Below are 22,391 nucleotides of genomic sequence, written 5' to 3'. Positions count from 1 at the left end.
CATATGCAAGTTTGTTTTAAGCTGTTGGTCTCTTAATTTCAAATGCATTTCCAGTATCCTGCATTTGTACTCTCCTCTTCTCATGTTTGCTGGTTTTGATATATTTGTGTGTGGATGATTTCCTACGTTTACTGTATGTTTGCCTTTACTGGTGAGATTTCCCATTTCGTAATTTTCTTGTTTCTCGTTGTGGCCTTTTCTTTTCTGCCTAGAAAAGTTCCTTTAGCATTTGCTGTAAAGCTGGTTTGGTGGTCCTGAATTCTGTTAGCTTTTGCTTGTCTGTAAAGCTTTTGATTTCTCTGTCAAATTTGAATGAGAGCCATGCTAGGTAGAGTATTCTTGGTTATAGGTTTTTCCCTTTCGTCATTTTAAATATATCATGTCACTCCCTTCTGGCCTGCACAGTTTTTGCTGAAAAATCAGCTGACAACATACAAGGGAACTCCCATAAGGTTACTTATTGCTTTTCCCTTGTTGCTTTTAATGTTTTCTCCTTGTCTTTAATTTTTGTCAGTTTGATTAATATGTGTCTTGGTGTGTTCCTCCTTGGGTTTATCCTGTATGGGACTCTGTGCTTCCTGTACTTGAGTGAGTGTTTCCTTCCCATGTTAGGGACATTTTCGACTACTATCTCTTCACGTATTTTCTCAGGCCCTTTCTCTCTCTCTTTTCCTTCTGGGACCCCTATAATGCAAATGTTGGTGTGTTTAATGTTGTCCCAGAGGTCTCTTTGACTGTCCTCATTTCTTTTCATCCTTCTTTCTTTGTTCTGCAGCAGTGGTTTCCACCAATCTGTCTTCCAGCTTACTTATTCGTTTTTCTGCCTAATTTATTCTGCTATTGATTCCTTCTAGTATGTTTTTCATTTCAGTGATTTTATTGTTCATCTCTGTTTGTTCTAAAGATTCTAGCTCTTTATTAAACATTTCTTGTATCCTCTGAGTCTGTGCCTCCATTCTTTTTCCAAGATCTTGAATCACATTTACTATCATTACTATGAATTCTTTTTCATGTAGATTGCCTATCTCAACTTCACTTAGTTCTTCTGGGTTTTTATCTTGTTCCTTCTTTCTGCTGTCTCATTTTGTCTAACTTTCTGTGTTTGCCATCTCCATTCCTCAGGCTGCAGGATTGTAATTCTTCTTGGTTCTGGTGTGTGCCCTGTGGTGGGTGAGATTGGTCTGGGGACTTGTGCTGGCTTCCTGGTGGGAGGAACTGGTGCCTGCCCACTGTTGGGTGGAGCTGGGTCTTGTCCCTCAGGTGGGCAGGGCTATGTCAAGGGGTGTGTTTATAGGCAGCTTTTGGCTCAGGATGACTTTAGGCAGCCTGTCTGCTGATGGGTGGGGCTGTGTTCCCACCCTGTTTGTTGTTTGGCCTGAGGCATCCCAGCACTGAAGCCTGCAACCTGTTGGGTGAGGCCAGTTCTCAGTGCCAAAACAGCTATCTCCAGGAGAGTTAATGCCTATGAGTATTCCCTGGGGCATCCGCCACCAATGTCCTTGCCCCCAGAGTGAGCCACAGCCAACACTTACCTCCCCAGAAGACCCTCCAAGACTTGAAGATAGGTCTGGCCCAGCCTCTTATGGAGTCACTGCTTTGCTCTGGGTTCCAGTTCCTGTGAAACCTTGTGTGCTTCCTCAAGAGTGGAGTGTCTGTTTCCCCTTGTCCTGTGGAGCTCCTGCATTCAAGCCCCACTGGCCTTCAAAGCCAAATGCTCTGGGGGCTCCTCCTTCTGATGCCAGACCCCCAGGCTGGGGAGCATGACATGGGGCTCAGAACTATCACTCCTGTGGGAGAACCTCTGCGATATAATTATTTTCCAGTTTGCAGGTCACCTACCTGGCAAGTATGAGATTTTATTATATGGTGAAAGCACCCGTCCTGCCATCTTGTTGTGGCTCCTTCTTTGTCTTTGGATGTAGAATATCTTTTTTGGTAGGTTCAAGTCTTTTTTGTCGATGGTTGTTCAGCAATCAGTTGTGATTTTGGTGTTTTCGTGAGAGGAGGTGAGCTCAAGTCTTTCCATTCTGCCATCTTGTCTCCTCTAGGCATCTAAATCTTCTATACCACATCTTCTTTTTCCATTCCTCTGTTGATGGACATTTAGGTTGCTTCCATGTCTTGGCTACTGTAAATAATGCTGCTGTGAACATAGGGGTGCATGTATCTTTTTGAATTATAGTTTTGTCCAAATATATGCCTAGGAGTAGGATTGCTGGATTATATGGCAACTCTGTTTTTAGTTGAGGAAGCTCCAGTTTTCCATAGTGGCTGCACTAATTTACATTCCCACCAATAGTGTAGGAGCATTCCCTTTTCTTCACACCCTCTCCAGCATTTTTAACAAAATATTTTTGAGATTTATCCATATTCTGCATATTTCAATGTTTTGTTCTGTTTTTAGAATGCTGAATAATATTTAATTATATAAATATGCCACATTTGCCTATCTGTCCTCCTGTTGGAAGGTGTTTGGACTATTTCCAGTTTGGGGCTATTATGAATAAAGATATTATAAATATTCTTGTACAACTATTTGTGCAAATATGTGTGTCCATTTCTCTAGGGTAAATACCCAAAATGGAATTACTGATGTATATTTAACTTTATAAGAAACTGCCAAACAGTTCTCTACATTGGTTGTACCATTTAATCTCCCTGCAGTAGCGTATGAGGGTCTACGTGCTTCTTATTCTTTTTTTCTTTTCTTTTTCAGTTTTCTTCTTTCATTTTCAGATTTTCCTTTTCCATCAGAACTCATGGCCTTTTCATACTGCCATGTCTTCTTGTACTCTAAGGATGATAGCAATTTTCTGAACTCTTATTCTGGATCCTGAAGTAGATGCTTTTCAGAGGTATGTTCATCTTCTTATTCTTTTTGATACTGCTTTCTCTTGTTTTGCAATATTTTTGTGAAGCTTCATGAGGGTTTCTCCTATTTAATATTTGAGAAAGTCCAGATCTGCCTCTACTTATAGACATGGTGAATAATCCATTCTTGGACCTGCTCTCTGTCCACAGTATAAGTTAAATAATCTACTGAAGTCCAAAGCAGAAGAACAAGTTTATATATAAAGGTCATGTTTAGGTAACACTGGTGCATAGGATGGCTGTTACAACAGAGACTATGTAAAATGCAACAACATTCTCCAAGTTGATATGATAATATATCATATTTAATCAAACCTTTAATCAGGAAACCAACGTTACTTTTTCCCTTTTAAGCCTATCTATCTTTATTAACTACTGCAACATGCCAGGTATGTGCTAACCACCTCACACACTTTTTTTTTTTTCATTTAAGCCTCAAAACAAGGTTGTAACATAGACATTATTATAATTATTGTTGTTCTTGTTATAGAAATTAGGAAACGAAGCCTTAGAAAATTAAGGTAATTTGCTCAAGGTCTTAACAGCTAATAAGTGACATAGCTTTACCTTTAGACCATCACTATACAACCCAAAATCAAGAACTGGAAATCATGTGATGAACTTAAATCATGGAGACCAAAATCCTAGAAAATTTGAAAGCAGTACATCTGATTTTTGCATTTCTACCAAATTTTCCATTAATTGACAAAAACTCTTGGCCACTTTTTTCTTATTCATTAAAGCTTTTCTGTGAAGTTAAAAATAACTGGTTTCCTGCCATAATACCTGAGACTATATCCAGGTACTACACAATCTCAATGATTCAAGGCTTAAATTCAAAATTTTAAGAACTTTAATTGCTTTGATTCATGTAAAATTAAGAAAAGCTTCTAATCTAGCACACCTCTTTCCAATTATAGATAAATCATTTTGTATTATTGTATGTCTTACCAATATTGCTTGGTATAAAAAATTAACTGAGACTTGAGTTATTGCAGAGAATGATAAAAACCATTATTGTCAATATGCAAACATTCTGGTGCTCTTACATATCAGGAAGACAAACGCATCAAGAATGAAAAATAAGACCTTGTGCCCCACAGCCATTTAAAAAAAATTTTTTTTTAGTTCATTCACACACAGTGATTAAAAAAAAAGGTTCACAGCGGATGCCTAAACATTTGGGCCTGACTGACACTTCTAAAGTGAGCAGCACTGTACACACTCAAGAAAAACAATTCAAATGTACTGTGAAAAAAAAGGAGACATCACTAATTCATCAGCCACCTAGACTGTCCTTCAGCCTAGCAAACATCAAACTGCCTGTGGGAATTAGAATCTCATTTTGTTAAAAACTGCTTAAAAGCAAAGCATGCTTTTTAACATATCTTAGAGTTCTCCGTTATGGCATAGACTGAATTTGTGCTCACTACTGGCAAAGTTGAATAATTTTCTTTTGAGACAGTATTTGTGATGACACAGTTATTGAAAACCAAAAACATACAAATCCAAACCATTGACATTTAGCAGGAAGGACAAAACAAAACAAAACAAACAAACAAAAAAAAACAAGGACTTTCCAAAAAGAATCTCTAAAACACTTGAGAAGGACTTATCCTTTATAGCCCCGTGTCTGAACAGTAAACATGGTTAATGGCTTTCAAGAGGTTAATGTCATCAAAACTTTTCTCTTCGCATACACTTTCTTACTGCTTCCAACCTCACTATTTTATTAGCTCTAGATATGACTACCAGAAAATAAAACTAAGTCTTTTAAAACATAGAACTCTTACTTGAAAATTAGTCACATTTGAAAGTTATGCACTTAACCACTTTGCCATGGTTCTTCATGGGAAACTACTAACCTGTACCCAGCCCTATCTTCACTCCATGTTTCAGGACCTCTGGCACATTGAGAAGGCCGCTGCTGAGCCTGCAGAGAGAGGAGATAGTCAGAACAAGGAGACCCACGTGGGTCCAACAAGAGAAGGGCACTAACAAAAATGATGGTGATATCACTGAAAATTATGATTCCCATCTCAGCTCTAATGCTGACACAAACACATTAGTCAAATCAGACCATCCGAGTCCTGGAGTAAAAAAGGATCATGAAGGAGTTTGAACCATTGAGCAGAGGTTAGTATCAGGAGGGCACAAAGCAGCAAGAATTAGAAGGGAGAGCAGGGGATCATTTGTAAGGAAAAATAAATGAAGAAATTAAATCTTGCAACTAGTTCAAAAATTTTTGCAATTTTTAGTATTTTTTCAGCTTAAGATACAAATGACAAAATTGTAAGATATTTAAAGTGTACAACATGATGATTTGATATATGTATACATTGCGAGAGGATTTCCCCCCGCTGAGTCGACCAACACATCTATCACCTCACATGTTTACCTTTTTTATTTGTGAGAACATACAAGTTCTACTCTCTTAGCAAATTTCAGTTATACAATATGGTGTTATCAACTATAGGTCTTTAATTTTTTTTTTAATTTTTTTTTTTAACCAACCCATCCTTCTATGCTAGGAAGTAGAAATTGTAAAGCGTTGCCTTTCCTCTCTTCCTGGGATCATTTGTTGCTCTGAATGAGTACCGACTTGCAAGATCAAAGAAAGAGGGGTATAGCTGGAAGAGGGGGTGCAGGTTGTAAGTCAGGGCCTGGTGGTTCAAATGCTACTTCTGAGGACAGCAGCAACTAGGAGAGATGGTTCCTGGACTGAATTCCAGAGCTCGTGACCCTGTCTCAGTAGATGTGCCGCCTTTCTAAAGAGACAAAGAAAAACTAAAGCAATCCTTAGAAGTCTGAGAAGATGCAAAGGTCAAAGTAGTCTGCTTGAAAATCCACATAATTATCATTTTCAAACTGCCAGTGCACATGCAATAAATCTCTCAAAGTGGTTGGAGAAAGAATAACTGACCATTCAAACCAAAATATTAGCCATAAAGAAATTTAACTTCAAACCTCAGTTTGCAAAACTGGGTCATGTTTTAATTTAGATGTTGTGTAACTAAACCCACAGGATGTTAAACCCTTCCCCTAACTGGTCACTAGACCATAATTACGGTCACTAAGCTGTACATAGGCAAGATTCCCTGTTATGTATGGCCACTTTATGTCTGAAAACTAAAAGCCTCTGGAACCTCTCAAAACACTCCAGAAATACATTGCTGTGGCTCTCGTGCCTTTCCCATACTGCCACTGATGTAGAACTTTTTTATTTGCAAAGTTCCTAGACTTCTGACTGCTGGCACCTCCTACTCTTTGCCTGGAGGCTCTTTCACTCGGGTAGAGCCCGCTCTGCCCTTGTTTGGGGAAGGTCCAAAGTTTCAGGGACTTCATGCCCCTTCGCACCCACCCAGCAGCCCTCCACCAATAACTGATAAGTTTAGGTATAATTACTCCGGCTCCCCCACCCTTGGGCAGGTTGTCTTTGAGGTCTGCTTTGTACACTGGCTCCCTGAGTTTTCCAGAAAGATTAAATTCCAGGAACCCATGGTGGTAACTAGCTTGGTGACGTGCTCTTTACTGTCTTCCTTCCCTTCTCTGTCTCACCCCATAAAGGTGCTTCCTGAGATCACCTCCCAAATAAATTACTTGTACATAAATCCTCACATCATATTCTGCTTCTGCAAGAACTCTAAAACAAGTAAGGATATAAAGTAAACCTCAAAAAATGAAAATCTAAAAACTACAGGCCAATATCACTGATGAACATAGATGTAAAAATCCTTAACAAAATACTGGCAAACAGAATCTAACAGCACATTAAAAGGATCATACACCATGATCAAGTGGGGTTTATCCCAGGAATGCAAGGATTCTTCAATATACGCAAATCAAACAATGTGATACACCATATTAACAGATTGAAGGATAAAAACCATATGATCATCTCAATAGATGCAGAGAAAGCTTCTGACAAAATTCAACACCCATTTATGATAAAAACCCTCCAGAAAGTAGGCATAGAGGGAACTTTCCTCAACATAATAAAGGCCATATATGGCAAACCCACAGCCAACATCGTCCTCAATGGTGAAAAACTGAAATCATTTCCACTAAGATCAGGAACAAGATAAGGCTGCCCACTCTCACCACTATTATTCAACATAGTTTTGGAAGTTTTAGCCACAGCCATCAGAGAAGAAAAAGAAATAAAAAGGAATCCAAATTGGAAAAGAAGTAAAGCTGTCACTGTTTGCAGATGACATGATACTATACAAAGAGAATCCTAAAGATGCTACCAGAAAACTACTAGAGCTAATCAATGAATTTGGTAAAGTAGCAGGATACAAAATTAATGCACAGAAATCTCTTGCATTCCTATACACTAATGATGAAAAATCTGAAAGTGAAATTAAAACACTCCCATTTACTATTGCAACAAAAAGAATAAAATACCTAGGAATAAACCTACCTAAGGAGACAAAAGACCTGTATGCAGAAAATTATAAGACACTGATGAAAGAAATTAAAGATGATACAAATAGATGGAGAGATATACCATGTTCTTGGATTGGAAGAATCAACATTGTGAAAATGACTATACTACCCAAAGCAATCTACAGATTCAATGCAATCCCTATCAAACTACCACTGGCATTTTTCACAGAACTAGAACAAAAAATCTCAGAGTTTGTATGGAAACACAAAAGACCCCAAATAGCCAAAGCCATCTTGAGAAAGAAAAACGGAGCTGGAGGAATTAGGCTCCCTGACTTCAGACTATACTACAAAGCTACAGTAATTAAGACTGTATGGTACTGGCACAAAAACAGAAACATAGATCAATGGAACAGGATAGAAAGCCCAGAGATAAACCCACGCACATATGGTCACCTTACCTTTGATAAAGGAGACAAGAATATAGAGTGGAGAAAAGACAGCCTCTTCAATAAGTGGTTTTGGGAAAACTGGATAGCTACATGTAAAAGAATGAAATTAGACCACTCCCTAACACCATACACAAAAATAAACTCAAAATGGAATGAAGGCCTAAATGTAAGGCCAGACACTATTAAACTCTTAGAGGAAAACATAGGCAGAACACTCCATGACATAAATCACAGCAAGATCCTTTTTGACGCACCTCCTAGAGAGATGGAAATAAAAACAAAAATAAACAAATGGGACCTAATGAAACTTAAAAACTTCTGCACAGCAAAGGAAACCATAAACAAGACAAAAAGACAACCCTCAGAATGGGAGAAAGTATTTGCAAATGAAGCAACTGACAAAAGATTAATCTCCAAAATTTACAACCAGCTCATGCAGCTCAATATCAAAAAAACCAAACAACCCAATACAAAAATGGGCAGAAGACCTAAACAGACATTTCTCCAAAGAAGATATACAGATTGCCAACAAACACATGAAAGAATGCTCAACATCATTAATCATTAGAGAAATGCAAATCAAAACTACAATGAGATATCATCTCACACCAGTCAGAATGGCCATCATCAAAAAATCTACAAACCATAAATGCTGGAGAGGGTGTGGAGAAAAGTGAACCCTCCTGCACTGTTGGTGGGAATGTAAATTGATACAGCCACTATGGAGAACAGTATGGAGGTTCCTTAAAAAACTAAAAATAGAACTACCATATGATCCAGCAATCCCATTACTGGGCATATACCCTGAGAAAACCATAATTCAAAAAGAGTCACGTACCACAATGTTCATTGCAGCACTCTTTACAATAGCCAGGACATGGAAGCAACCTAAGTGTCCATCAACAGATGAATGGATAAAGATGTGGCACATATATACAATGGAATATTACTCAGCCATAAAAAGAAACGAAATTGACTTATTTGTAGTGAGGTGGATGGACCTAGAGTCTGTCATATGGAGTGAAGTAAGTCAGAAAGAGAAAAATAAATACCGTATGCTAACACATATATATGGAATCTAAGAAGTTAAAAAAAAAGGTCATGAAGAACCTAAGGGCAATACGGGAATAAAGACGCAGACCTACTAGAGAATGGACTTGAGGATATGGGGAGGGGGAAGGGTAAGCTGGGACAAGGTGAGAGAGTGGCGTGGACATATGTACACTACCAAATGTAAAATAGATAGCTAGTGGGAAGCAGCCGCACAGCACAGGGAGATCAGCTCGGTGCTTTGTGACCACCTAGAGGGGTAGGATAGGGAGGGTGGGAGGGAGGGAGATGCAAGAGGGAAGAGAAATGGGAACATATTGTATATGTATAACTGATTCACCTTGTTATAAAGCAGAAACTAACACACCATTGTAAAGCAATTATACTCCAATAAAGATGTTAAGAAAAAAAAATCCAGCAGAAGCTAATAAATTTATTGAATGAATATTTGAATGATCCACCCCAACCTGCCTCTAGCTCTGTTCTGGGCCAACTAACACAAGAAATGAGAAATCCTTTCTGTATCTAATCATGGAGCATGAATTCTTAGCCTAGCGTCCAAGGATTGGCATTATAGAATCTATGAATTCCCTGAAATTGGATGCAGCATTTTTATGTCTATGGGCTTTTTTTCCTGAAGTTTCATCTGATTCCCTTATGCATCTATAACCTTTCAAAGGTTAAGAACCAGGTATAAATAAAAATTTTGCTTGGGCGAATTACAGTAGGACAAGGCCCCTCCTAAGTGCATCTCGTCAGATGTAGCAGCATGACATTTACTGAAGGGTGCTGGCTTCTAGTAGCATTGCACCATTTCTGGTAATGTGCACATTTCTAGTAGTTTGTACAACACAAAGTAATAAGAGGTCAGTACACTCTCTCTGGAACACCTGGTTGGCACACCCACTCTTTCAGTCCTTAGCTCTAAGTTCTCAGTGCTATTGGTTTTGAACTCTATTTCCTATTGTTCTGTTTTGTGAAAACTCAGAAATTTTAAGAGATGTGGTGCTCTTCAAATGCATACTCTGCAAAAAATAGCCTCTTTTAAGTGCTCTGTCTCCCCAGTACAGTATAGGTAGGTATCCTTCTATGTAGTTCACATCCCAATTGAACACAACTACAGAAGAGAGATACTGGAGGAATGACTGAGAAAACAAAGGTATTTGGCTGCTACTTTGCAACCCAAATGTTCATAATCTACTAATCAATAATTGCCTACTTACGATAAGTTAGAATTGGGACAATGCGAGATGGACGCTCCTCGTTCCCTGAATACATCCAGTTCTTCTTCGGAAAGGTAGCAGCCATGTGCCATCACTGTCTGGAGAGAAGAGCATCCTATGTGGACTCTACCACTCAAAAATGCTTAAGTCAGTCCTCACTCACAACAAGATATTATAGGTGCACATAAAAGCTCTGACTTATCTGTTATCATCTTCACAAGAACACTGATGATTACCTGTATGTATAAAATCACTGTGTACAAGTTACACCTCAGAAAAGGCCCGTGAAAACATTGGATTACAAAAGTGCCACACGTTTGTGGATCTTTTTCTCTTTTTTTTAATCTATAAAATAAATGAGGGTTGGTCCAGTTGACCTCTATGCAAGTAAAATTAACATGCAAATTGAAGGCTAATTTATTAATTATATAGAAATATATGTAGAGGAGGATGAAAATTATGATGCAGCATAAACAAGATCTATGCAGAGTATTAACCTTTCAAATTAGTCACATTCAGATCTCTGAGCACAGAGTCCCTAAGAATTTATTTGCTGTAATAGTTAAACTCTCCATGCAGTTCATACATTTCATTAAATGCCAAGGCCAGGGGGTATATTGTTGTAATCAGGTCTCTCCTCACTCATATTAATTTTAATTAACTTAAAATTGTTTAATTATAAATGTAATAATACTCATTTCTTTTACAGAGCAATCTTAGAGTGTTTAAAAATAAAAAGTAAAAAGTCCTCTGCTTTCTCCCTCAGGATCACTTTTAACGTTCAATGTGTGTCTTCCAGACAATGTTTGCTAACTGAGCATGCACCCACACGTATACACACATATCAAACAATACTGTACACACACTCTTCCTTGTAAGTCTGTATACCTCATTCTTTGTGAATGTTGGAGAAAATTCTAATTATGTATGTTCTATAATTTAAACAATTTTCCACTGATAGCCATTTTTTAACTTTCATATGTAATTAACATCCCTATTCATAGTCCTTACAGAATGGATCTTCAGAAATACATTTTCTAACTCAAAGGAATGCACATTTACATTCTAATGGATACTGACAAAATGTCCTTGGACCACATGACATTCCCACCTCAAAGAAGCTTTTAGATTTATTTACCAATAAATTTAATGATTTATTCATTAGGGATGAAACTTCAGGCCCATTTTTAATTCTACGCACACATGCATATGCACACTCTGTACTTTAGTTTGGGAAATGCACGTGTATTATAGAAGTCTGAAGGTTACTACTGAGATTTTAAAATTTAGATAAATATGCCCTACTTCATATAGATTATATCATGACGTACAACTTACCTTATTTGTCAGAAGATTGTTTTTATCATACACATCTGTGTAGTTTTTATAACCAGGGTATAAGTTTTTCACAGCTTTAATTTCATCACGATTTTCACTTATATGGCTCTAAAAGAAAAGAAATATTTTCAATTTTTTAATGTAAAATACCATTAGAAATTATACTTCCTACCCCCAAATGATATGGATGGTTTCTACTTGCCTATGTAAAAAAAATGAAGATTCTTGTGTATTTTATTTGAAACAATTCTTATAAGATATATATGACAAAGAAACTATGAAAATGTAATTATATGAACATGTAATATCCTAACCCTAACCCATGTAATGTTTTTCTGACAAAGTCTTTTCAAATTCCAAACTATAGCAAGAATAAGTAAAAATAAAAAGTACTCCTTGAAGAGAGTCAAGAGCCTAGCTATTCATGGTCACTTGCTTCTTCTGGTGTTGGCCATTTAAGAAGAGTTCATTGGCCATCAAAAGGACAGAGCATGGTTCCCTCATAGAAAGCTGAAATTTGAATTAAAAAGCTGAATTTTAACCCAAGTTCTGACCCTAGTTATGTGTCTTAGGGTTGAGTCCATTGTTTTCTTTGGGCCTCCATTTTCTCATCTCTCAAATAAAAGGGTTGGGCTAGATGAGTGATTTTCCAAATTCTTTTAGCTTTAGATGTGTTATTCTTATTTAAAAAATCATAGAAATTCAATATGTAAACAGCATAAACAAGTTGCTATGCAGGATGAAGCAGGGTTAGGACTCTGGGACCCTGTCCCCATTCTATCCCCTCCGTCAGCTTCCAGGATGAGTTCTTCTGCAGGAAACAGTTTGAAAATAACAGAGCTAGGCAGTCCTGCAGTCGTCAAGAAAGAGCCTATAAGAATCCACACGCAAGCAAAACAAGTGAGTCCTGGCTCCCACACTCTCCTTTCTCCGGGGCACCACAAACCTGAGACAGCATAAAGTGCTTTGGAGACACAACGTAAGTGTCACCATCCCAACCCCTCACCTAAAACAAAAATCATTTCTGACCAACTGGTGATGACCATATACTATGGGAAATAACTCGTGAGCAAGTTACCACTTCCAAGAACAGCAATGCCATTTCCCTTTCTCCTTGAGGTAGAGTATGCATAATCAAATAAATAAAAGAAAAAAACAGCAATGGATTAAAAACAGAATGTTCCACCTGCAGAATGAGTTCTATCCTTGGCCTTGAGGAACTCCAGACCACTGAAGAAATGGGCATGGGCATCAGAAGAGAAGATTTGTGTCATTTTGATAGATTTGAGTATATGCACTTATACACATATATACACCCCCAGTAAGTATATACTTGATTTTGTTGTGTGTTTCTGGGATTCAGGACACACGAACCCAAAATATGCCACCTTGGAATACTGAATATTTTATGCCGAAGGAGTTTGAGAAAATGGCAGAAGCAGGAAGGTCACTCTGATCTTGCCCCCACCCTTTTCCCCTGAAACAGGTCATAAAACTCGTAAATGAGAGGCGCCCGCCCTATACATAGAGGAAAGGAGCATCCTTATCTCTGAAGACAAAGGGAACCAAGAAGAAACAGGCCTTGCTAAGTTTCCCCCAGTTTACTATACTTACCTTGTACTCCTTAACTTATGTTCCTCCAGGACTGTACACTTGTCACCACACCTAACATAAAAATACTCAGGTCTGTTTCTTTGTGTCTTTGTTTCCTTATAAAGGCTCCTGTGCCATGTAAACCTTATATAAATTTGTATGCTTTTCTCCTGTTTAGCTTTGTCAGTTTAGTTTTCAGGCCCAGCCAGGGACCCTAAATAGGTCAAGGATAACTTTTTCCTCCCCTACAATTGTGTGGGATTGAATATCATAGCCCATCAAAAAAAAAAAAAAAAAAAGGGGGGGGGGATGAAAATAGTTAATGAGTCCTAACAAGATAAATCTTAAAAAAAAAACCGCTTCCACCCTACAAAATGATATAGGATCTATGTGTTGCCTTTCTCCAACATGCCCTTTGTTTTAAGATAGCTCTTAAGAGGGAGAATTTTAGTGCAGTAATGTAATGAAGTTTGGATGGGGGGAGGGGAGCTCCCAATTTTAACCCAGCTGGAAGATTTAGAAAGTGTTTTATTCCTAAATTGCAACCGCTTAATGACAAAGTAAGATATACTGTTTTGTTCCTGATTTTAAATTAAGAAACTTGGAACAAAAGGGCTTTTAAATCCGTTTTGGTAAGGTGGAAATTAGGTTCTTTTTGTTTTTCAAATAATAGATGGTTCCTCCAAAAAGGAAGGACTAGAACACTGAGAAAGTATCAAATAAAAGAGAGCAGGAAAGAAATGCATTAAATGTATCCTACAGAGAACAGGTAACCAGTTTGCCATTGGTCTTGCTTGGTTACTTAAGATGTTCTCATCTCTCGGAGCCAGATCAGAGAAGACTGAAGGCAAAAGGAACTTCAGGTTTCTTAACTTTTTTTAACTAAAAAATTAAAGAACTCGGGGGCTTCCCTGGTGGCGCAGTGGTTGAGAATCTGCCTGCTAATGCAGGGGACACGGGTTCGAGCCCTGGTCTGGGAAGATCCCACATGCCGCGGAGCAACTAGGCCCGTGCGCCACAACTACTGAGCCTGCGCGTCTGGAGCCTGTGCTCCGCAACAAGAGAGGCCGCGATAGTGAGAGGCCCGCGCACCGCGATGAAGAGTGGCCCCCGCTCGCCACAACTAGAGAAAGCCCTCGCACAGAAACGAAGACCCAACACAGCCAAAAATAAATAAATTAATTAAAAAAAAAAAAAAGAACTAGATTTAGGTGATATCTGTAAGGGACCTTACGTCCTATGATGCTGTCTCTTGAGATCTTATGGGGCTAAAGGCAGGCCGCCCCCAAGATGTGCCACTGTGGCATGTGGATTATTTTGAGTTAAAAACTAATCAAGGCCCAAAAGACTCAGGAAGAACCTCTGAACTCCCTCCTTACCACCTAAAAGAATTTAAGATAGGAGGCCTGTCTGAGGAAGGAGCTATTACCACAGATAACTGTAGTAAGGTATTAGGCATGGTGGACAAGAGGAACCTAAGCAAAGCCCATTTGATCAAACTTGTCTGTGTCCCATTGTCTTTGAATGAATGGTTCAGAAAACTTTTGTTTACCAAATATTAACACTTTTTATCTTCCAGTGAATTACCTTATTTCCCCTTGAAACCTCAGACCCCTGCTTTCTTCTACTTAGTCCAGAATATATATATACCTCACCTTGCCTTGCTGTCTTTGGAATTCTTCATACTTATGTGGATTTCCTGTGCGCACATAATAAATTTGATTTTCTCCTGGTAATCTGCTTTATGTCATGTTAATTGCCAACCAAAAGAACTAAAAGAGAAAAGGGGAAACCCACCTCCTCCAAAATCTCAGTAAAAGAACTGGAGATTACGAGATTACTGCCAGAATTTAGGGTACAGAGAAGTCTTGCAGGTCCAGACAGAGGCAAATAGGAGAAAAATGCCCACCTGAATGTGCAAATCACGGGTCTTCGCGATGTTTCCAAGTTCACCCAACAAAGTCTCAGAGCAGGAAAGGGAAAAACGTGGTGTCACTATGGGCTGCACTCTAGAATACTGGAAATAATCAAAAACACTCGGTCAGGAAATGCATATCATACCACAAAATGATTTTATGTCTTCATCTCTAGGGATAGTCCTTCATTCCTAGAGAGTGGGTGGAAGTGCTGGGTTTCATGGAAATGGCTCATGGATGAGAACAAGGAAGGGTATATTCTGTAGCACCAAGTTCAATGGAAGAAGATCCCATCTCAAATGCAAGGCACATGAAGGCTCAGACCAGGCCTAGACTGGGTGGCTTTTATGAAGAGAATTAGGAGGCAGAGGAGACGTTTTAAAGGAGAGTGCTGGGAAGACTAAGAATGAAGTGGTGGCTTGTTCCCCTTTCTACATCTTGGGGTGGTATGCTGGCCATGGCCTCCCTGAGGACTGTTAATTAGTTGCAGGAATGGCTCTGATGTCACCTTTGTGGCTGAGCAGTCGAGAAGGACTCATAGAAGAGTGGCGAGGATAAGGATCCACAAAGCTGCACCTGGGTCTCCCAAGATCAGACTGAAAGAAATACTGAGGTTTCCTATGGCTTCCAATCAGACCTTAAAAAATGGTGAGGGAAGAGTCTGGTTTGCAAATCTAAGAGACTGCACAGTACAGCCATAGACCAGCCTGCTGGGGGTGGGACAGAAGACAGCACTGTCTTCACAGGATCACCAACACCGGGGCACTGTGGAACGGGGTGCCTGGCTGAGTGCCTGCAGGCCACACGACATGCCACGCATCTATGGACCAAGGCAGTCTGGCTGGGGCATCAGGGCTGGACACCACCTGTGTTTCAGACCAGATCAGTGGGTACAAGAGGCCAGAGCCAATGGCGATGTAGCCAACAAACCATGCCACAACATCCAGTTGCCGCCAATCTGTCTACATCCATGAAGACCTCTCCCGCCTCCCCACCGGCCTGTCCTATGAAATTAGACAGGTCCCAGAGGAGAGGGAGGGAAAACCACTGAGAAAGTAAAAAACGCCTGACCTTCCCTGAGCTGAGTTGATGCATCCACCATGAAAACAATTTAAGGCTTTAGGAAAATACTTCTGCATGCATGGAATAAGCCAAACGTACACAGGCTAACCTCTACCAAACAGCTTAATAACAAATCCTACAACTAACAGGAAGGGAATTAAAAAACGAGCTGGGAACAAGTTTACTTACATTCCTTTGGAGCATTTCTGACACAAATCTGAAATAAAGCAACAAACGGGGAGTTAGAAATTTCAGGCATTTTTCAAATTAATTTTTTAAAAGCATGAAAACATGACCCTTACATGTCCTAATTTCCATGTAAACATTTCTAATGCTGCACATGTTGCACCACCACTAATTCAGGATTAACAAGTAGTAATTACCCTGCTTTCTCATTTGCAGCCAGAGCGATGGAGTGCAAAATCACAGGGAAATGCAATTTTATCATCTAACATCAGCCGGGCTGTTCACAAGTATTCCCACAGCACTCAAGCCATTCTACTAGCTTAAGCTCTGTTTGGGGGAATACTGCAGTATGTTATGTTCCATGGATATCAGAGTCATGGAGTCCTATGTATCTGGAGGTGTTTAGAAGCCATGGGGCTCTCTACTCCCAGTTTCCCTAAAGTGGAAGCTGCTTGCTCACAAAATCACAATAGCATCATTTATTTTCAAAGGCTGAGTCCTACTGGGCATGGATGTTGGAGTAAAGCAGAAGGAATAGGCCAGACATGGTTGTGAAATGGGTAGTGACAGGGATGGTGATCTTACCAATTATATCTGCAGCGATGGTGGTATCTGTAGGGCCTATGAAATGACTGTTTCTGCCCTGGCTGGAAATATTTATGAGCTATAGCTTTCTGCTTTCTGGTAATCCTTTGTTTAAGAATAAAATGTGAATCAGGGTTCACTATTTCCACAAACACAGATTCATAGAAAAGTTGAGCACATGGCCAAATGCTAAAGGGAAGGTGTGTGCTTCCTTCTCTCTATGGGATCATAGCAGCACCTAAGCCACCCTTTTCAGAGAACACACTTAAGGTGACGGAGGCCTGGGGAATGGAGAAAAGCTGGACTTCTCAAACTTGCATCAGGATATGTTTGGTCTTAGGCAAGATTTAAACCTAAAGAATTTTCTTCTATATCTCTTGGATGTTGAGTGTCATACAACACAATTCCTTGTCAAATCCTCAAGGCACCATGGAAAAGCCATTAAAGAAATATAGAAAAAGTACCTATGGTATCACTAGCATATCCCCATGTAAAATAAAAAGAACATAACAAAAGCACATGATCTCAAGCAATAGGATGACCCACAACCAAAAGTAATTTGATGAGCAGGCCACAGACACTTAGTGCCAGGTTAATCTACAGGAGAAGCCCCAGTCTATAACGAAGGACAGGGAGTGGGTAAATCATTTACTTTTTAAAAAATCCTTCATTTTATAAAGGGATTTGCCCTAGGACTCCTATAACAAGTTCCCAGAGGCTTTAAAATATGATTTGATATACAAAAATAGTACTGACATGCAACATTTTCCTTAGAATCAGATCAATTTCATGAAGTTAGGCAAACCCAGGCAGTGATATATGTGCACATTCTGCCTGGGTTAAAGAGGTTTCTTTTTCCCATCTCCAACTCCATCCATAAGACAAATCAAGACAAACATACCTCTCTGTTTCCTTGATTGATTCCTCAGTGGTTTCCTTGTATTCTGGAACAGTGTCATTCAAATCCATACAGACTTTGCCCACAAATGCCCGCTGCCCGAATTTATCTGTGAGACACACACAAAAAGAATCTAAAGTCATGTTTCTTTCCCAAACTGTACCTTTCCTAAGCCTCTTTAAAACATCTTAAATTAAAATCGTTATAAAAACATAAGTGAGAATGTAAAAGATCATCACACCATTTAAGAACAATAATAACAAGACCCCGATCAATTCTGTAAGTAGTAAAGGTTCTCCCATTAGCACCTTACTCCTCTGATTACTCCCAGAATGAAGGATATTATTTGCTTAAGGTCTAAACCCAGATGTGCCCAGTGTCCTCTGCTATGTGCAGGGTTATGAGGACTATACCAAATAATGTATGTAAAGTGGCTGGCACATAGGGCTTAGAAAAGATACTGTCGCTATTCTTAAGTGTAGCAGTGCCAATATCATTATCTGTGGGGGATTTTACTTACTCCTACCAGCAGTTCTCAGCACTGAAGAACCTCATGCTTATCAGAGGTGCTAGAGGAATTCTATTTCAGCTAGAAAGTTGAAGCTACATGAGGCAATGTTCATTTTTTCAACAATGTCTCCACCTCTGTCTTGAGTCTTTCAGAAGTCTTTCTATTGCTCTCTTTCCCCTGTAATTCACTGTAATACCTGGCCATTAGATTACTCTTCCTTAAAACACCAACTTCATCACATACCTCATCTCGCTGAAAACTTTTTGGAGTCTGATGCATATTTGAATCTCTCCAGAGACTGAACCATCCGCTCTGCCCAACCTCTCCCATTCCACCATGCCATGAATCCTTCCCTTTAGTTCAGCTACTCTGTTCCCTGCCTCCTGTATATCCACTATGAATGTTCCTGTCCCCATACCCATACCCCCATGTCATCTTTCCTATCTGAAAGGCATTTTCCTCTCTCCTCATTTTATCTTCCCTTCAAAGCCCAATTTAAAGATCCCTTCAATGAAATCTTCCCAGGTGATCCAATTCTGGGTTCATTCTGTCTCCTCCAAAATTTGCAATATTTACTTTCAGTGTCACCCTTGAAGTCTTTGGTATAAACCACCTTGGCCAGCAAGCAGGAGTGTCAGCACATCAGTCAACAGTATTTACTGAGCACCTGCTATGTGCCAGGCACTGTACTGGGTACAAGTTTTGGAATCATCAGTGTAAATCCAGTCTCAGCTCTGCTTACTAGCTGTGTGACTTGGGCATGTTACATAACCTCTCTGAGCATCAGTTTATACATCTGTAACACAAGGATCTGAATAACTGCTCCAGAAGGCTGTTTGCAACTGAGCTGAACTAATACACATAGAGTTCTTTGCACAATACCAGGCATCTAGTAAAAGCACTACAGCTATTACTAAAGTCATTAATCAGTGCATGTACCTATTAATCAGTTAATCCTGTCTGGTTCCTCAAGGGCAGAGACTATTTTCCGTTTTACTGTGTTCCCAGCATCTAGCATAGTGCCCTGAGTCTAGCCAACAGCTAAGATCTATCTGCTGATAGATAAACTGTTGCTATTGCTAGAATTAGTAAACCTGCTCCAAAAAGCCCTAAATTAATACACAAAATTCAGACCCATTCACATCATTCTGCAGCCAAAAACTAAAAGTAAATAATCAAATTACTTAAACAACAGAAAAAGTTCAAGGGCCACAGTGATAGACAAATACCTAATTACTTGCAAGAAGTGCAGTGCTTAAATTCTAGCAATTAAAAGGCAGGACTGCTCACAAGTATAAGTCACTGCCAGCATGGTCTGGACATGCTTCACGTGCCCGTAAATCATCCTTTCGTCTCCTCACCTGTAATTTCCGCAAGGAGCAGCGATGAGTCAGTGTGAATTGTTGCAAAGTAACAAGCTGTGGTTGTTCCATTCTTTAGTGTTCTCCTCTAAAAATAAATCACAAAAACCATGAATCGCCTGTGCCCAGAAAAGTCACATGGTATATACAGATGAAAATGGAATTTTAGTTTTCAATTTTAAGATGTTTTTATTTAAAGGCATGCCATCTCAATATGAAATGTAGTTAAGGCAAATGGTAAAAGTATTTATATTTTAAAAGTGTTAGCTAGAGGAGAAGTTGATGCTTTCGATTTCCTAGATTCACACAGTTCTGTGTTGCAGGATTTATAAAATGTGATGCTAATTAATTCCTTATTTTTTTAGGACTGTTTAAGAATATGCAAACTTTATTGCATCTGGGAGTGAATAAATGAGATTTTTCTAGCGATTACAGGATACAGTTATTCAGCCAGAGTTTTAGTTCATCTTAGCAGATTGATAACATGTATCCATCTCTCTTTCTCAGCAAATCTCTACTAAAATACCAGTAAAGGAGTATAACATTTATTAAACCATAAGCGGAGAGGAGACGTGAGCAGAGGAAATATTTCAACATCTTCTCGGAAGAAAAAACAAGTATAAGAACCTGGAGGCAACTTGGAAAGAGAGAGGAGCATGTGGTTGTTAACAGGGAATTGGCTGAAAGTCTGTATACAGATAATTAAACCTTGGCAGGACTCTTTTCCCTGCTGAAATCAGCCAACCACCTCTAACCTGCTCCTTGCAGAAAAGATTTACGCTTTGTAGAAATTGGGTAGTATTTAGAGGGTACAAGCCCAAAAGGACAAGGTGAGGCATAGGCTGAAAAGAAGAGGTTTAAGTGGACATCTGGCTGACCTCTGGGACCCTTGGTCATCTTCCCCAAAATGCCACATGTACTGTTTCCACCAGTCCTGGTAGAACTGAAGGACTTCTTCCTAGAGAAGATGAATGGCTCTAGAAGGAAGATGTCCTCACAATGACTTCTGGGACCCACAATTTAAAGGGCTGTTTACTACCTTCACTGTTCATCATATAATGAAGTTTACCAGTCAACAAATGCTACCCCACCCAGATCTTCCAATCAGCATCTTGGAGCATCACACTTAAATATGAATGTACATTTAAGGTTCAACAGACACTGAAGGAAAGCTACTATAAAAAAGGGGAGAGGGGAAGGAAGAAAGAATATGGATAAAATATTGGAGGAAACAGGCAATCTGTAGGTCAGAAGGAAGCTTGATTTTAAAAAAACAACAACACTATGATTAACAATCTCAAAGAAATAAAAGAAGATATTGTATCCACAAAAAAAAGAACAGAATGCTGTGGAAATCAGAGAATAAGAGCTCTCCAAAAGTAAAAATGTTAAAAATGAAATATGGGAGTCAACAGAAGGTTAAATTAGAAGAGAATTTCTCAGAGAAGAAAGATGAAAGTCAAGGATGAAAAGATAAGAAAATTATGCTCAATCTAAGAGATCTAACATTTAGAATAAAAGTTCTAAAAAAAACAAATTTTTTTTAAAGGAAATGGAGGCGGTGAAATTGTCTGAGAAATAATACTAGTCTCTCCAAACTGAAAATCCTCATAGAATGCTCAGTTCAGTGCATGAAAAACAGAAGCCAAGTAAGGCATATAATTGTGAGATATTAAGTCTACAAGTAAAGTGAAGATTCTGAAAGGTTCCAGAGAAAGAAAACCAGTCATAGACAAATGGCAGGAATCACAATGGCACTGGTGTTATCACCAGTGATGCTGAAAGCAGAACAATGGCTTTAAAATTCTGGAGGAAAGTTTTTTTTTAATTTTTAAAAAATTTATTTTATTGAAGTATAGTTGATTTAAGGAGGGAAGTTATTTTAAAGTAGAATTTTATACCCTGGTAAATTATCAGTCAAGTGTGAAAACAGAATAGAGATATGATTAGATACACAAAATCTTGAATGTTTTTCTCCTTTAATAGCTTAGGAAGCTCCTAGAAGATGTGTTTTTAAAAAATGTGAGAGTAATGCAAAGACAAAGAACTTCTTAGGTCCAGAAAATGGGAATTAAGCACAGAGGAGAAGCAAAGGGAATGCCCAGATTATAGCAGTGCCAGAGACAATCCCAACCAGAGTGAAACAAAGGAATAGAAGGCAGTGGGAAGATTTTGAGAAAGAAATCGGAACTGATATTGCCTGACTTCTCTGAGCACTTGGAGAAGTACTCATTGACCTGAGCGGGGTCTGTCTTAAGCAGAAGCTTTTCCTTCTTCTTCTTTTTTAAAATTTTAAGACATTTTTTAAGAGCAGTTTTAGGTTCACAGCAAAATTGAGAGGAAGGTACAGAGACTTCCCATATGCCCCCAGCCCCCACACATAGCAGAAGCTTTTTAAAGTGCAGAGGAAAAACTGCACTGGAGTTCTTGCTTCTTGCATATTATGACCTGTGTGACCTTGAGAAAGTTGCTTTATATCCTCAACATCAGTTTCCTCATTTGTGAAATAAGAGGACTCTTGTCTAGAACGGGGTTGGATTAGAAACGTAAATGTCTGCAGGAGGAAAATAATTTGGACTTAAAGTAATAGGGAAGAACATGCCATATCCTAGCAGCCTCTATTCAGCTTCAGCCAACTGTTAAAAAAACAACAACAAAAAAGAGAGACCAGTGATGTCAGTTAGTAATGAAGGGCAAGAGAATTAGGAAAACTGGATTTTTATGTCAATCTTTTCAAATTTTAAGACACTTTGCACATGAAAAAAAGTATTTCTGGCTGTAGGTAAAGGATGTTTATATAGCCTGTCACCTATAGAAAAGGATGTGCTAGCTTGCTACCAGAATCACACACCCAAGAGAAAAGTTAAAACCATGACAGAGGCATCAAATTCAATCTCCAGCAACCAGAAAAGTGCCTGGATCCTCGTGTGTGCCTAGTAAATATTGTTGAATGAAC

At 38.9% G+C, this 22,391-nt stretch overlaps 1 protein-coding gene across 1 annotated transcript in view; it reads right to left on the bottom strand.

Moving 5' to 3' along the window:
• The window catches only part of GDA (guanine deaminase), a 137,393-nt gene that overhangs the window by 35,468 nt on the left and 79,534 nt on the right, over positions 1–22,391 (bottom strand). Inside the window, exons 4-10 of the mRNA XM_007182265.2 lie at positions 19,436–19,523; positions 17,567–17,672; positions 16,084–16,111; positions 14,826–14,933; positions 11,324–11,431; positions 9,986–10,083; positions 4,737–4,804 (exon numbers count right to left, since the gene is read on the bottom strand). Coding sequence (XP_007182327.1) covers positions 4,737–4,804; positions 9,986–10,083; positions 11,324–11,431; positions 14,826–14,933; positions 16,084–16,111; positions 17,567–17,672; positions 19,436–19,523 — 604 coding nt within the window. The remainder of the gene's footprint in view (positions 1–4,736; positions 4,805–9,985; positions 10,084–11,323; positions 11,432–14,825; positions 14,934–16,083; positions 16,112–17,566; positions 17,673–19,435; positions 19,524–22,391) is intronic.

The sequence above is a fragment of the Balaenoptera acutorostrata genome, chromosome 6, assembly GCF_949987535.1.
Source record: "Balaenoptera acutorostrata chromosome 6, mBalAcu1.1, whole genome shotgun sequence".
Lineage (NCBI taxonomy): Eukaryota > Metazoa > Chordata > Mammalia > Artiodactyla > Balaenopteridae > Balaenoptera > Balaenoptera acutorostrata.
The sequence above is the reverse complement of the archived record's forward strand: the minus strand, read 5'-3'. Positions and strand labels throughout refer to the sequence as shown.